Source organism: Microcaecilia unicolor, chromosome 2, assembly GCF_901765095.1.
Source record: "Microcaecilia unicolor chromosome 2, aMicUni1.1, whole genome shotgun sequence".
In the NCBI taxonomy this organism is placed as follows: Eukaryota; Metazoa; Chordata; class Amphibia; order Gymnophiona; family Siphonopidae; genus Microcaecilia; species Microcaecilia unicolor.
The window spans coordinates 508,181,802-508,194,916 of NC_044032.1; the positions used below are offsets into that span (position 1 = coordinate 508,181,802).

Here is a 13,115-nt window from a genome sequence, read left to right on the forward strand (position 1 = left end):
AGACTGATACTCTGCAGGAAAGACTCCGCATAAGCGCACGGACGGAATATGGAAGCATAGCTTCACTAGTGGCAGGTCGTGTCAGACGAATCTGACTTGTCTTCTTCGACTGGGTGACCAAACAGTTGGACGTGAGAGGGGCGCTTGATGTGGTATACTTGGATTTCAGCCAAGCCTTTGACACGGTTCTGCACAGGCGACTGATAAATAAATTGAGTGCCCTCGGTGTGGGACCTAAAGTAATTGATTGGGTAAAAAATTGGTTGAATGGTAGGAGACAGAGGGTAGTGGTAAATAGAGCTTGCTCTGAAGAAAAGGATGTCGTCAGTGGAGTACCGCAGGGATCGGTCCTAGGGCCGGCTCTAATGTCTTTGTGAGCAATATTGCGGAAGGGCTGTCTGGTAAGGTTTGTCTCTTTGCAGATGATACTAAACTCTGCAACAGGGTGGACACCCTGGAGGGTGTGAATGACATGAGGAAAGACCTAGCAAAGCTAGAGAAATGGACTGATATTTGGCAACTAAGGTTTAATCCCAAAAAATGCAGGGTCATGCACTTGGGTTGCAAATATCAGAGGAAATGGTACAGTATAGGGGGTGTAGTGCTTCAGTGTCCGAAGGAGGAGTGGGACTTGGGGGTGATTGTGTCTGACGACCTTAAAGCTTTCAAACAGGTAGAAAAAGCGATGGTCAAAGCCAGAAGGATGCTTGGGTGTAAGCTCCTTTGAGCAGGGACTGTCCTTCTTTGTTAAACTGTACAGCGCTGCGTAACCCTAGTATCGCTTTAGAAATGTTAAATAGTAGTAGTAGTAGTAGTAAAGAGAGGCATGACCAGCAGGAAAAAGGAGGTGATAGTAACGTTGTATAAGTCTCTGGTGAGGCCTCATTTGGAGTACTGCGTGCAGTTCTGGAGACCGCACCTACGGAAAGATATAAACAGGATGGAGTCAGTCCAGAGGGCGGCTATGAAATTAGTAAGCGGTCTTGAATGCAAAAATTATAGGGACAGGCTTATGAAGTATACGCTGGAAGAGAGGAGGGAGACAGGAGACATGATAGAGACGTTTAAATATATCAAGGGCATTTATGTACAGGAAGAGAGCCTTTTTCAAATGAAGGAGAGCTCTGGAACGAGGAGGCATATGACAAAGAAGAGGGAATACGCTTAAGAGTAACCTAAGGAAGTATTATTTCACAGAAAGGGTGGTGGAGGCATGGAATGGCCTCCCGGTGGAGGTGGTGTAGTCGAGGACTGTTCCAGAATTAAAAAAGGTATGGTTTAAGCATGTGGGGTAGCTTAGGAACAGGAAGAATTAGGGGTTACGGAGGATGGGCACACTGGGTGGGTCATATGGCCTTTATCTGCCGTAATGTTTCTATGATTGGCACATGACAAAGGGGCAGTACATTTGAAACCTCATTGGTTAACTGCCACAGGCAGAAAAAGCGAAAGAATGCTGTTAGAGTGTACAATGGAGTCGGAGTCATTGTGCAACTGTAAGACTTTAACACTGGCTGAACGAATAGAAGTTCTTAAAATATTAGAAAACAAACAAAGTCAAGCATCTATTGCTAAAGAATATGGTGTCAATCCCAGTCAAATTTCACTATCTTGAAGAAGAAAGATCAGCTTCTAGAAGACTGGCAAAACAATACAAATCCACAACGGAAATGAAAACGGGCGGGAAAAGCTTAGGAGGTAGAAGATGCTCTTCTTCAGTGGATTTCTCGAGTCAGGAGCAGACAGTTTCCTGTCAGTGGTCCACTGCTTATGGAGAAAGCTAATCAGCTAGCTGAAAGTCTTGGACTAACTGAATTCAAAGTCACTGTTGGATGGTTGGAAAGATACAAGGAGAGGAACAACATAAAATTCAAGAAACAGTATGGTGAAAAGCAAGACGCTGATGATTTTGGTGCTAAAAATTGGGTTGTTTCAGTTCTTCCTACCATCTTGAACGAGTTTGCACCTCGTGACACTTTCAATGCTGACGAAAATGGTCTCTACTGGCAAGCGATTCCTGATGCAACACCTGCATTCAAACAAGCCAAAACTACAGGAAGTAAAACGTCGAAGGACGAACTGACGATCCTCCTTTGCTGCAATATGGATGGGAGTGAGAACTTGGAACCACTCATCATTGGAAAGAGCAAACAGCCCCGTTGCTTCAAGAATGTTAAGCGACTTCCTGTGTCATACGAGGCTAACGCAAATTCATGGATGACTGGGGAAATCTGGTGGCAGTGGCTAAAGAAGTTAGACACTAGAATGCGGGCACAAAAGCGTCAGATTTTGTTGCTTTGTGATAATTGTGCTGCACACAGGGATGATGTCAGGCTGTCTAACATCAAAGTGGTCTTCCTGCCGCCAATCACCACCCTCTCTGAGCCAACCTAAGGACCAGGGCATAATAGCCAATTTCAAAAAAACATTATCGGGCTCTTGTGCTACGTCGTCTGATGAGCATTAGCGATGACTAGACTGGCAGGGATAAACATTCTGTTGAACTGGCTCGTAATCTATCACTGTTGGATTCCCTACATATGCAGAAAGAAGCCTGGAATCATGTTACACAGGCAACCATTGTGAACTGCTATAAGCGGGCAAGCTTTGTTAAGGATGTGGAGAGGGACGAAACAGATGCAGCTGTTGCAAACACGTCAGATGAACAGGCTATTGACATCCCAGCCGGTGTTCCTGAAGAGGAGTTTCATCACTACATAGCTGTTGATTACAATCTACAAACAGCTGACGACAGCACTGATTTCCAGATATGCGCCTACACGCAGGCAACGGCTGATGATGAAACAGATAATGAAATGAGCAGCGAGGCACATGCTGACGAAATTCAACAACCTCCTGCCACTTTTGCAAGAGCGCTGGATGTCAGTGCTATGACAGTTTTTACCGTCTGCCAGACGTAGTCTATGGAACTCACAGACACAATAATGTACAGAGGACTATGACTGATTACTTCAAGTAAGCCTAATGTCAGTTAACGGAGACTTTATACTGTATGTATAATAAACAGTACTGTACATATGTTTATCAGATATCAAGCTTCTTTGGGTCACAACAGTTAAGTGCACGCTCCGGTTAAGTGCATGTATTTCTTTGATATACATGTCCAGTGGGAACTCGCCTGATATATATATATATATATATATATACATACATACACACACACACATATATTTACCTTGATATACTTCATTTGACTTGACAAAACAGGGAACAATTTTAAAAGCCATTGATGAGAATAAAACAGATTGAGCCACAAAAGGGAAAATTAGGTTCTTACCGTGATAATTTTCTTTCCTTTAGTCATAGCAGATGCAGCCATTACAGATGGGTTGTGTCCATCAACCAGCAGAGGGAGATAGAGAGCACACTTTTTTCAGTGCCTCATACCAGCTTGCTCCACTGCCTCTCTTTAGTATTTGAAGCTTCCAAAGCAGTATGGCAAACCGCAATAGGAATAACATAAGCTTTCCTCAAAGCGAACGATGGCCCTACAACAAAGTGCATTAACTCAGAATGGAGGGAATGAAACATCCTCCCGGAGGGAATAAACTCATCCTCCAAAACATGAAACTGGAGGGAATTAAGTCATCCTCCTTTAATTGAACAAGAATCCTGAAGACTGTTTTCCGACTTTCTCCCAAGGACGGAATCTCCAAGAAACATAAACAGAACCTGAAATAGATTTATAGCAGATAGCATCAGACAGGGAGGGATCATGGCTGCATCTGCTATGACTAAAGGAAAGAAAATTATCACGGTAAGAACCTAATTTTCCCTTCCTTGTCATCAAGCAGATGCAGCCATTACAGATGGGATGTATCAAAGCAATCCCTAGATAGGGTGGGAACAAGCCACACCACGCGCCAGCACTTGCGCTCCAAAATGTGCGTCCCTCCTGGCAGCCACATCCAGCCTGTAATGTCGGGCAAAAGAGAGCTTAGAAGCCCATGTTGCTGCACTACAAATCTCTTGAAGAGAGAGTGCTCCAGTTTCAGCCCAAGAAGAGGAAATTCCTCTAGTGGAATGCGCCTTAAAGACATCAGGCGGAGGCCGGCCGGCAAGCAAATAAGCTGAAAACATAGATTCTTTAAGCCAGCGGGCAATAGTGGCTTTAGACGCTGGAGACCCTCTGTGAGGACCTGATAGCAAAAAAAAAAGATGATCAGAGATCCTGAAAGAGTTAGTAACTCGCAGATACTGCAGCAGAGTCCTGTGCACGTCCAACAGGTGCAATTGCCCAAAAGATTCTGGAAACTCCTCCTCAACAAAGGAGGGCAAGTAAATAGGTTGGTTTAGGTGAAACGCTGAAACCACCTTAGGCAAGAAGGAAGGCACGGTCCGAACTGGGACCCCGGACTCTGAAAACTGCAGAAAAGGGTCTCTACAGGACAGCGCCTGTAGCTCTGACACCCGTCTCGCCGAAGTAATGGCCACTAACAAGACGGCCTTCAGTGTCAAATCTTTCTCTGAAGCACGCCGAAGCGGTTCAAAGGGAGCACCCTGAAGGGCCTTCAGCACTAGCCCCAGGTTCCAAGCTGGACAAGGTGCACGCACGGGCAGATGGAGCCGAAGCACCCCTCTAAGAAACCATGCCACATCCGGATGAGCAGCTAAAGACACGCCTTCAACCTTGCCACGCAGGGAGGCCAATGCTGCCACTTGCACCCGCAGGGAATTATAGGCCAAGCCTTTTTGCACACCATCCTGCAAAAAGTCCAGAATCGGCGAGACAGGAGCCCGCAGGGGTGTGATCTCTCTGGAAGCACACCAGACTTCAAACTGGCGCCAAATCCTGGCATAAGCCACGGAAGTGGAACGCTTGCGGGCTTGCAGGAGAGTGGTAATTACTTTATTGGAATAGCCTCTGCCTCTCAATTGCGCCCTCTCAATCGCCAGGCCATAAGACCAAATCGGCCGGCGTCCTCCATGGTCACCAGACCCTGTGACAACAGGTTGGGAACCAGAGGTAACTGTAGGGGATCCTCTACAAGCATCTGTCGGAGGTCCGCATACCAAGGCCTCCTGGGCCAATTCGGGGTGACAAGAACCACTTCTTCTGGATGCAGCCGAATCTGCAGGAGCACTCGCCCTATCAAGGGCCACGGAGGGAACACATACAGTAGGCCCGGAGGCCAGGGTTGAGCCAAGGCATCCAACCCCGCCGCGCGAGGATCTCTCCGTCTGCTGAAGAAGCACGGGACTTTGGCATTGGAGCTTGTCGCCATTGGATCCATCACGGGCTTGCCCCACTTGGCACATATCTGCAGGAACACTTCGTCTGCTAGTTCCCACTCCGCTGGATCGAACTGATGCCTGCTTAGATAATCGGCTTGCACGTTGCTCTGACCTGCAATGTGAGCTGCCGACAGAAACTGTAGATGCAGCTCGGCCCAGTGGCAAATTTGTTCGGCCTGCGCGGCTAGAGCTCTGCACTGAGTGCCGCCTTGTCGATTTATGTAGGCCACTGCTGTCGTGTTGTCCGACATCACTCTGACAGCCAATCCTTCCAGGGTCACTTGAAAGGCCAGAAGCGCCTGAAACACCGCTTTCAACTCTAGGCGGTTGATGAACCACTCCGACTCCTCGGGTGTCCATAGACCTTGGGCATGTTTCCCCTTGCAATGTGCACCCCAGCCTTTCAGACTGGCATCTGTCACCACTAGGCACCAATCGGTGAGCGCCAGCGGCATTCCTCGCCGCAGCATGCTGTCTGAGAGCCACCACTCCATGCTGAGTCGGGCCGCAGGGAGCCAAGAGAGTCTGCATCGGTAATCCTGAGATACTGGAGACCATCTTTGGAGTAGAGCATACTGTAGAGGTCTCAGGTGCGCTCTTGCCCAGGGCACCAGTTCCATGGTGGCCGTCATCGATCCAAGCAGCTGGACAATGTCCCAAGCTTGCGGGCGGAGCATCCTCAGGAGCAGACGGACCTGATTCTGAAGCTTGCACCGCCTTTGCTCGGGTAGGTACACATACCCCGAGACTGTGTCGAACCTGGCCCCCAAATATTCTAGAGACTGCGAGGGGGTCAGGTGACTTTTGGCCAAATTGACGACCCAGCCCAGAGATTGAAGTACTGAGACCACTCTGGCTGTTACATGCTGACTCTCTGCAGCAGAGTTTGCTCGAATAAGCCAGTCGTCCAGGTACGGGTGAACCCGAATACCCTCTCGCCTTAGAAAGGCAGCTACTACCACCATAACCTTCGAAAAGGTGCGGGGAGCTGTGGCGAGGCCAAAAGGCAAGGCCTGGAACTGGAAATGCTTTCCCATCACCGCAAACCTCAGAAACTTCTGGTGCGGGGGCCAAATTGGAATGTGCAAGTAAGCTTCTTTCAGGTCCAGAGACGTGAGAAACTCTCCTGGCTGTACTGCCGCAATGACGGAGCGCAGGGTTTCCATGTGAAAATGCCACACTCTCAGGGACTTGTTTAACCCTAGAACGCATATTGGGGGCCTTTTAGGCCCCCATGCTTACATTTTTGCTGTTATCTGCAAAATTACTTTAGTTAGAATTTTGAAACTCAAGGTATTCCTCAAGTATGTCATTGTTGATAATATCCAGTTGTTCATATAATTTTTTTTCATAGGCATTATGGTGTAACAATGCTTGTTTGGTGAAAACTACATCTGAACGAATTGGGGGCCTTTTAGGCCCCCGCTGTTTTTATCATGTTCTCAGAAGTGTTTGTGTCTCAAGTTACTTTATTTGTACTCAGTAATGCTGGTGGAGGGGCCAGGGTGTGGATAATAACATGTGAGGATGTCATGTGATTTTTGGAGGGAGTTATAAGGCCATGACATCACCTCAGGTCCTCTGAACACTGAGGACAGTATACACTGTGAGCTAATTGCTGAAGGACCTGTGATAAGATAAGCTGTTGAGAGGAAATCTGTTTCATTTTCTAACATCTAGTCAGCAATGGCACAGTCTTCCTCCAAGTGTCTGACTGACCAAGAGATTGAAGCGATTATGTTTCAAAGCGATGATGAAAGTGAACTATCTTTGTCTGATGAAGAATATCTGCCACCAGCTAATCAAACATCCTCATCCAGTGATTCTTCTGATGATGAAGAAGTGAATCTAGTGGATCCTCAAGAAGTGATAAGTAGAACATCCAAAACGAATGTTTTTTGGGACAGTAATCCTACATTAGTCGGACGTACTCCAATACACAATATTGTGAGACAGGCTCAGGGAGCTGTGGGAAGTCCCATTTACTTTACCCCTAAAGATGTATTCTGTACTTATTTTTCTGACAATATTGCAGAAGAGGTCCTATTATGTTCAAACCTAGAAGGAAGATGTATCGCTTCAGCAAAAAATAAGTCCTGGAAAAATATCTCAAAAGAGGAACTTTATGCATATATTGGACTTTTCCTGCTGGCAGGGAGTCAAAAATCGTATGATGTCCCAATACGAGAATTATTTCTGGACCCACTTTCTGATCCACACTATAAGGCGACAATGTCAGTGGGCAGATATGAGGAAATTAGAAGGATCATTCGCTTTGATGATAAGCGAACTCGTGCAGCGAGGTTTGAAACAGACAAATTAGCCCCTATCAGTTATATCTGGAACATATTTATCAAAAATTGCACAAAACTTTACAATCCTAGTACTAATGTTACTGTAGATGAGCAACTTGTACCGTTCAGAGGACGCTGCAAATTCATACAATACATGCCCAGCAAGCCAGCCAAGTACGGTATAAAAATCTTCTGGATGTGTGATTCTGCAAATTATTATGGCATAAATGGCGTAATCTACTGTGGCAAAGAGGTTGGTGCACCAGTACAGAAGGATCTGGGGTCTGAAATAGTCAAAACTCTTGCTGTTCCAATATTCAATTCAGGTAGAAACATCACCATGGACAATTATTTCACCAATGTTGAACTAGGCAATTTTCTGCTTGCAAAAGCTATTACACTTGTTGGTACTATAAAGCAAAACAGACGAGAAATTCCAGCAGCACTCAAACACAATCGTCAGCGAGCACTTTATGAGAGTGTCTTTGGATTCAATAACAAAGCGACTTTGGTATCTTACAAGGCAAAGAAGGAGAAATCTGTAATTTTACTCAGTACCATGCATCACGATTGCAGTGTTGACAGCAATAACCAAAAATTGAAACCAGAAATCATCCTGCATTACAATGCAACAAAAGGAGGTGTAGATAAAATGGATGAGATGGTGGGAGAATATTCGTGTAAGAGGCAAACAAAACGATGGCCTGTAGTACTATTTTCAAATATGCTTGATGTAGCAGCCCTAAATTCATTCATTATTTATACAGAAACTCATCCTGAATTTCATGCACAGAGGAAGGACAGGAGACGCTTATTCTTGAAGGACCTTTGTCATGAACTTGTAATACCTCACATGATAGAGCGAAGCGACTTGAAATGCTTGCCAAAGAAAACTAAAGAAGCAATGAAACGGTGTGGCGTACAGTTTCAGATTACTCCAGAGCCAGGAGAAAGAAAACGAAAGCGTTGTTTCATGTGTCCAAGAAACATAGAGAGGAAAACTGAGCGATATTGTTCCACTTGTAAGGAAACTGTTTGCAAAGAACACTCTTCTGAAAAAATAACATGTCAGAATTGTTTGGAAGACTAATATAATAGAAAAGAAAGTTAGAATAAAAATGTAGCTGCAGCTAATTTGCTATAGATTTCTATGCATTTTTGTGTGTTTTCATGTCTTTGCGTGAAATTTGGGAAAAAAAAGATTTTTTGGTGTTTTCTGTGAAAAATTATAATTAAAATGTTGTCCACTATTCATATTTTATTGAGCAATTTTGAAATAAACTTGTGAAAGTTATTTAAGTGTGTTTTTCTACATTATGTGCATGGGGGCCTAAAAGGCCCCCATGACGTTAATATGTATATTTTTAACGTCATGCGTTCTAGGGTTAATTCTTTTAAGTCCAGAATAGGGCGAAAAGACCCACCTTTTCGTGGCACCACAAAGTAGATGGAGTAGCGGCCGCAGCCGTGTTCGGCGGGAGGTACCGGGGACATGGCCCCTATCTGAATCAGACCTTGTAAAGTCTCCTCTACCGCCGCCCGTTTGGAGACAGAACCGCATCGGGACTCCACAAACACGTCTCTTACAGGGGCGTCGAATTCTATTCTGTAACCATCTCTGATCAGGTCCAAAACCCACTGATCTGAGGAAATGTTGGCCCACTCCTCGGCAAAGAGAGAAAGACGTCCTCCGATGACAGGACTCGAGGAGCGGGCTGGCGCACCATCATTGAGAGGGTCGCCCCTAAACTCCAGGCCTTGAGCCAGTGGCTGTGGAAAGTTTGTCCGAGCAAAAGGAGTTCCTCTGCTGAAAACGGGCATGAGAAGTGAACCCAGCAGAACACCCCGGGCGGTACCTTCGAGCTTCACGGAAGCGAGGTCTGTAAGAGGAGTGGACTGCCGCACCCTTAGAGGAAGGCCGAGGCCTATCTTCGGGCAAGTGCTGGGGTTTAGCTTCACCCAAGCCCTTCACAATTTTCTCCAACTCCTCACCAAACAGGAGAAGGCCATGAAAGGGCAACTTCACCAACCTTTGCTTAGAGGCCATGTCCGCCGCCCAATGTCGTAGCCAAAGAAGACGGCGAGCTGCCACTGCTACTGCCATGTGTTTAGCCGAAGCTCTGACAATATCATAAAGGGCGTCAGCAAGAAAGGACAAGGCCGACTCCATCCGCAGAGCCACATCTGAAAAGGGCTCCGCTCCATCACCGGGCTGTTCCACTGCCTGTTGCAACCAAGCCAGGCAGGCTCTAGCAGCATAACAACTGCATGCAGATGCCCGAATAGTGAGACCTGCAATTTCAAATGACCGTTTAAGTGCTTATTCCAGTCTACGGTCTTGAATATCCTTCAGGGCAACACCTCCTTCAACAGGGAGGGTAGTTCTCTTTGTCACAGCTGTGACTAGGGCATCCACTTTAGGCATAGCAAAGCGAGCCATATGCTTCCTCACTCAGAGGGTATTAATTGCCCCATAGCCCTGGAAACTTTCAAAGGTCCCTCGGGGTCAGCCCATTGAGCCGAAATAAGCTCTTGGATGGAGTCATGCAAAGGAAAGGCTCGAGCAGGCTTTTTGGTGCTAGCCATCCTAGGATTCACAGAGGAGGCTGTGCCACTGGCAGGGTCCTCAATAGAGAGAGCCTGCAGGGCATCAGAAATAAGCGCTGGCAGCTCATCACGGTGGAAAATCCTCACCGCGGAGGGATCATCCAGATCCTGAGTCACTTCTGCACCAGACTTTGGCTCCTCAGACCATGAAGGCCTGCCAGAGTCCTCCGAATCCTCGCAGCCCGACCACGGGGGGGGGGGGGGAAGGAGGTGCAGCACTCTCTGAAGGGGAACAAGCCCTTCTGCGCTTCATATTCTGCCAATTATCAGGGAATAACGCCTCAGAGGGCATACCCAGGCTAGAATCCACCGGGAGGGCATTAGAAGAGGCCCGTGCCGGGCTTTGTGGGAGAGCTCTTTTAAGCATGTATGCTTTATGCATTAATAAAACAAAATCAGGGGAGAAAAACTCACCCTGGGCACCCGGATCTCTGCCGGGGCTAGTAGCTTCCATATCAGCCTCACTCCGAAGCCTCCCCCCGGGCTCAGGACTCTCCGTCTCAGCGGAGGTCGCGCCATGTGGTAAATTCAAAATGGCGCCTGCTGCCAGCTCAGAGCGCGAAGAATCGTCGCTCGCCATGCTCGGGCCGGCTCTAATGTCTGTACAGCACGATTTACAGAGCCCCGCTGCTGATCTGCGCTTGCCACACTTGGAACAGCACTTTACTGTCTCCGCAGCCATCGCCGAAAACGGTGGTAAAATTCAAAATGGCGGTTCGCGCCAAAATCGCCCCGATCGCGGGTCCACCCCGGAGGAGTCAGAAAACACTCTTACCTCACTGGACCGAGTATCACAGCTCCAGTCCCACAGAAAAAGGCAAGGAAAAACCTCTGTTCCAGCGTCTAAGCGCCAAAGCGCGACGCGACTTTTTTTTTTTTTTTAACGCTGTGAGGAAAGCAGAGGTAAATAGAACTCCGGAGGTTCAGGTGAGTGGGAAAGGCAGGGAAAGGGCGAACCTATGTGCCTGCATCCACTGTTGGTGGGGAAGGACAGGGAAAGCTAAGCAATGTGTCCACATCCACAGAGGTATGGGTAAGGCAGGGAAAGGGCGAACCTATGTGCCTTTAAAGTGAAGCTGCTATAGCCTCCAACACCCTTGCTAACAACTGGCAAAAGAACAGGAGCAACCTCCAGGCAGATTTTAGATGGAGCTCGAAGAAGCTGCAGCCACTCTGCTAGGGGAGATAGAGAAGACTGAAGAGAGGCAGTGGAGCAAGCTGGTATGAGGCACTGAAAAAAGTGTGCTCTCTATCTCCCTCTGCTGGTTGATGGACACAACCTATCTGTAATGGCTGCATCTGCTTGATGACAAGGAAGTGGTTTTATTTAAAACTAATTACTTACCCAGCCCTACTCTAGCAGAGATCATTTTCACGCACCTTCTCTGACTCCATGTAAAATGTTTTCTTACATTAGCTAACCTTATTTTCTAACTCATATAACTCTGTCTATATATTCCACCTCAGCTTACACTCTGTGCTGTCTATTAAGATGTTTTAATGTGTATTTTGTTGAAATAAGTAGCATAATATGCCATACTATGCCATAATATGTATTGTTTGAATATTTTGACTGCTGTAATTGTCTAACATCTATGTCTGGCTTATTCTTGCTGTACACCACCTTAGGTGAATTTCTAAGACGACAGTAAACTAACTAGACAATGTTCATGTGAACCTACATACTTAATACACACCTCATTTGTTTTTTGCATTTCCCTGGAACTTTCTTCAAAATGCTCACATTTTCTTTTTCCGCCATCTTCACCAAACCTGAAAAACAAACATGAAAAACTATAAAAATGTAAAGCTGTATGTTACTGAATGGAGACACTAGCCTTAAATGTGTGCCATTTCTTTTCTGGTAAGGTGTATGAGTAGAATTAGCAACATATTACCTTTTGTTGCTCAAATCACTTCACCAGAAAAGCCAAGTTAACAGGTGCTCTCGGAGGACAGCAGGCATATGTTCTCACATGTGGGTGACGATATCCACAGAGCCTGATGCAGACACTGTCAAGTGCACCGTCACTTTAAATCTTTGAGGCAATTCCCCCACCATGCATGTGCAGGTGCCTTCTTGCCAGAGGCTAAGAAGACAACTCCAAGGAGAGGTGGGAGGGATGTGAGAATATATGCCTGCTATCCTCAGAGAACACCTGCTATAGGTCACTAACTTAGCTTTTTCTGGAGGACAAGCAAGTATAATATTCTCATATGTGGGACTCACTAGCTATGAGGCTCATGATATAAATTAATTCTTGGCAACTAAGTAGTCAGTGAGCCTGATGGAAAAAAAGGAGCTGGAGGGTGGAGTTGACTTTAAGCAGTAAAACGATTCTGCAGGAATGCTTGTCCAAACCGGCTATCCCGCATAGAATGCTGCTCCAGACAGTAGTGAGCATTGAAGGTATGGATAGAAGACCATGTACCACTCTGCAAATTTCTTCAATGGAGGCAGAGCGGAAACGGGCTACTGAAGACACCATGGCTCTTACATTGTGAGCAGTGACCTGGTCATGAAGGGTCAAGTCCAGCCCGAGTATATGTGTAGGAGATAGTCAGCCAGCCAAGTAGATATAGTTTGTTTGGTGATAGGTATCCCTATACTGTTAAGATCGAAGTATAGAAAAAGCTGGGAGGACTTCCTATGAGGTTTTATATGCTGCAGATAATATGCTAGAGCACAGCTGCAGTCTAAGGTATGCAACTGCTGCTTCTCCAGGATGAGAGTGTGGCTTAAGGAAGAAGACAGGAAGTACAATGGACTGATTGACATGGAATCTCAATATCACTTTAAGGAGGATTTGAGGTGGGTTCGAAGCACAACCTTGTCATGGTTGAACCTGTTCTAGAAGAAGTAAGACCTATTAAGAACACTACCTTATATGTGAGGAATTTCAGAGAACAGGTATGAATTGGTTAAAAAGGAGGTTTCATGAGAGCTGTGAGGATGCC

General features: G+C 46.4%; 1 protein-coding gene across 1 annotated transcript in view; it reads right to left on the minus strand.

Moving 5' to 3' along the window:
- The window catches only part of BOD1L1 (biorientation of chromosomes in cell division 1 like 1), a 441,813-nt gene that overhangs the window by 273,110 nt on the left and 155,588 nt on the right, over positions 1 to 13,115 (minus strand). The window contains exon 9 of the mRNA XM_030191194.1: positions 11,855 to 11,930. Coding sequence (XP_030047054.1) covers positions 11,855 to 11,930 — 76 coding nt within the window. The remainder of the gene's footprint in view (positions 1 to 11,854; positions 11,931 to 13,115) is intronic.